The sequence below is a fragment of the Mytilus edulis genome, chromosome 6 (assembly GCF_963676685.1).
Source record: "Mytilus edulis chromosome 6, xbMytEdul2.2, whole genome shotgun sequence".
Lineage (NCBI taxonomy): Eukaryota > Metazoa > Mollusca > Bivalvia > Mytilida > Mytilidae > Mytilus > Mytilus edulis.
In genome coordinates, this window is record NC_092349.1 from 54,845,851 (window position 1) to 54,849,867 (window position 4,017).

General features: G+C 33.7%; 1 protein-coding gene across 1 annotated transcript; it reads left to right on the top strand.

Annotated features, from left to right (window-relative positions):
- LOC139526488 (potassium voltage-gated channel protein Shaw-like) lies at window positions 1-3,395 on the top strand. Its single transcript, XM_071321641.1, has 3 exons — window positions 1-453; window positions 2,523-2,800; window positions 3,116-3,395. Exons 1-3 carry the CDS (start codon window positions 1-3, stop codon window positions 3,393-3,395), a joined length of 1,011 nt encoding a protein of 336 aa, XP_071177742.1.
- Window positions 3,396-4,017: the final 622 nt, after the last annotated feature.

Genomic DNA, 4,017 nt, shown 5'->3' on the forward strand with positions numbered 1-4,017 from the left:
ATGGAGTGTGTATACATTAACGTTGGTGGGACATTGTTTCAGACGAAACTCTCAATTCTTCACAAATACCCTGATACATTGTTGGGTTCACTAACAAATTTATCCGAATTTTATAATAAGGAAAATGGACAGTTTTACTTTGATAGAAATCCAGAACTTTTTAATACTGTGTTGGACTATTATAGAAATGATGTTATTCATCTTCCAACACATTTATGCGGATGGTTATGGAAGTCTGAATTGGAGTTTTGGAGAATTTCTTTAGCACATATCTCAGAGTGTTGTTTCCAAACTTACGTCAAATACGACGAGAAAGAGGCTACAGCGGCAAAGCTTAGAGAAACGTTTGCGACATCGTCATTTGAAAATTCCCAAGTGCTTACTCCATTAAATAGAATTCGACACAGAGTATGGCTGTTCATTGATGAACCTGATTCATCTATCTATGCAAGGGTAAGTAAAATTATAGATCGTATTGCCTCCATATCGCTAACCACGATAAATATAAAAGTCTAATGTCAACATTAGAAACCTTAACTTGTGGTCTTTTACACTCGTTTCATAATAGTTAGTGCATCTTCATAGTGATCTACCAAAATTTCATATAAAATCTTTTTAAATAATCCGTCTTTTCAGGATATAAAGTGGTGCCCAGTTTCTTCATGTATATCTTGGGTCCCTGAAACTTCAATATTATTTGAACGCAATTTTATTTACATTGTAGAAGGTAAACTTTATTTTTTTAATTATGAAATCTTTATAGTACTGTAAATATATGGTATCCTATCCATCTTGTCGCCGAGTTCACCGTGGACGATTCATTTCATGTCTTCTTTAAATGTCCTTTTTATACAAATTTACGTCAAATTCTAAGGATTAGTTACCAAATAACCTTACATTGGACATAGTATATTTCACACGTTAGTTACAAGCTGGAAGTTAGGTTGTTATCGTTGGTTCATGTTTGGTGTCGTAAATTGTGTTGTTATAAATTAGTCCATTAGTTTTCTTATTTGAAATGTTACATATTTTTCATGTTGGGGCCTTCTATAGCCGACTGTACGGTATGAGTTTTTCTCATTGTTGAAGGACTATACGTTGGCCTGTAATTGCTTGCATTCACTTCATTTAAACTTTGGTGGATAGTTAAGCAAAATGAAGAATAATATTAGAAACGTTTTTTACTATATTGAAAAGACCAAAATGTTCCTTGCATAATCTGAATGTAATCCATACATTCAAATACATATGCATACATATTTTTGTCCATCCTCTATCTTCGTATCTTTCCTTTCCCTGGCTTGTTGTTACCAAGGCAGGAACATGACAGTTGTTTTCGAAACGTTTGATGTGTTTGAGCTTTTTATTATGTCATTTTATAAATTTAAAGGACTTTTCGTTTTGAATTTCCCATTTGAGTTCGGTTTTTTTGTTATTTTAGTTTTTATATTTCTCTTAAAAACGTTATGTAAGTTTGACTATCTTCTGTCTATTGTTCTTGTGCGCAGAATTTTTCAATTGAAATATGTTTAACTAAACCATTTCATAGACCATAACTCTTTAGTGTCTTTTTATATCAGCCGTATTTGTGCGAGGATAAGAAACAGGTGTAATACGAGCTTCAGCGAGCTATTACTCCTGTTTGGAGTCGAGTTTATATTTTAACGAATTGAAAACATCTAGAACCCAATATAACTTAGGTACAGGTCACCATACGGTCTTCAACAGTGAACAAAACTCATACCTCATAGTAAGCCACGGCTTACAAAAAAGAAATTTTCCAAAAGATAAAAACTTACGACCTGATTTATACTTAAACAATAAACAAAATAAATTAATATCAACTATATATATGTCATTTGAGGGCAACCAACGAAAACCAGGTGAATTCAGGCTCTTGGTTTGGAACATACACTATGTGTCTAGGTTAATATATACATGTATAAGAAGATGTGGTATGAGTGCCAATGGCAATGAGACAACTGTTCATACAATCTCATTTTTTTAAAAGTAAACCGTTATAGGTCAGAGTACGGCCTTCAACACGAAGCCTTGGCTTACACCGAACAGCAAGCTATAAAGGGCCCAAAAATGACTATCGTAAAACCATGATTTAAACATGAAAGCCAACAGTCTAATCTATATGAAAAACGAGAAACACGCATGAACCACATCAACAAACGACAAACACTGAACATTAGGTTAAACATGGTAGTGAGCGCGCTCAACCCACTTCTTAGTCTAGAACAGTTGTATTATTACACAACATACGAACACACTAAATTTTGGTTGAAAAAGACTGGACTAATCAGATCTGTACTATGCCCAAAACTATCATGAAAATGCATAATACAACCAGTTTATCAAAGCTTGTCCGAAGTCTATTTTCAACTTCAATAGCTGCTTTTAAATTTGATTCGTATAATAATTCACTTAAGACTGAACACCAGAAATTATTTTAATTTTACTGTTTTTTATGTGTTTATAACAAGCATTGTGTAAAAATCTACATTTTTTTTCAGGTATTTAGCATCATATTTCTCGTCACGGTGGTTGTTTCAGCAATTATACCATGCCTACAAACACACCCAGACGTCCGGATACAACGCTTCAACGAAACAACGATAGACCAATATATCCTGTTAAATCCTGACAGATGGGTTGATCCTGATAATCACAAGGAAGTCCTATTACTGTCTACATATGAGCCGTCTTGGCTTTATAATTTGAACCTGTTTACCATAGCTTTCTTCACATTGGAATCTATTGTACGTTTCGTGTCGTGCCCATCAAAACGCAGGTTTTTCTTGGAATGGTTAAATGTTTTAGATGTTTTTTTAAACATAGTAATGTGGTCCCGCTTTATCATAGATCGGAGCATTTCAGATGTCATAGCTGAGTCACAACATGAAAAACTAATGCATTTTATCAGTTTTTGTTCTGCAGCTTCTGTTTTGCGCTTACTTAAGTTTTTTAGAGTTTCAAAACAGTACAATAGTTTGCGAATATTATTTTTGGCAGTGAGAGCAAGTTTTAAGCCGTTAGGATTACTTTTGCTGACTTTTCTGATAATTGCATGGGTTTTTTCAAATATGATTTACTATGCTGAAATCAGAGAGCCAGATACGTTTCCAAACATGTTGGATGGATTATGGTGGGCAGTGGTTACCATGACTACCGTAGGGTACGGTGATATGTATCCAAAAGGGCCATTGGGTCGTGTCGTTGGAGCCGCGTGTGCGATGATTGGCATACTAGTTATAGCTATGCCAATAGCAGTCATTGCAGGGAACTTTGATGATCTTCATAAGACAAATTATGATCGAGAATGTTATAACAGGGTCCAGGAAGAAAAGAATCAATTAATTCAACCTCTTCCAAAGAGTACAAAATAGTTCCATTCATGAAGTCAAAAGAGGAACATAATACGCAAAATTTTCTGACTATCAAGATGTAATAAAATACCATTTTAACATAAATGGTACTTATGTTTGAACTCAAATTGAATGTATGAATTACTAAGAAGTATGATTATGAAATCAGTCCCATTATATTCAAAAGGCCATTTAATGGGTAAAAAAGACATTATCATGATTATGTCGTAGTCAGAGATACTATTTTTTTTTCAATCTCTATTATTAAATATTTACACTACACGTATATGTATCGATTTATAATTTGACACACTGTAATTCATTTGTCTCTGTTGTTGGTTACTGTCTCAATGACTTTTACCCCACATCTACTTTATTCCTGTTATGATGAAAGTACACATTCTGTAATGACTTCAGTTTAATTTTATGTTTTGCTTTATGGTACGTCGGTACGATTATATGATAACATGTTCTAATCAAGTGGCTAGTCCACCCAGAGAACAAAATGACAATGGGGTAACGATAATTGTATTTTTTTCTTAACGTGTTTTAAATACAGGCGAAAGATACCAAAGTCACATAAAAACTCAAAAGTCGAAAATAATCTGACAACGCCATGATGGCTAAAAAACAAACAAAAAGA

Bases quoted from the DNA above. Each gene is read 5' to 3' on its own strand.
- LOC139526488 (XM_071321641.1), top strand. From the start codon at position 1: ATGGAGTGTGTATACATTAACGTTGGTGGGACATTGTTTCAGACGAAA. The intron at 454-2,522 runs GTAAGTAAAATT...ATTTTTTTTCAG, and splicing joins ATTCATCTATCTATGCAAGG to GTATTTAGCATCATATTTCT. The intron at 2,801-3,115 runs GTTTTTCTTGGA...TGCTGAAATCAG, and splicing joins TCGTGCCCATCAAAACGCAG to AGAGCCAGATACGTTTCCAA.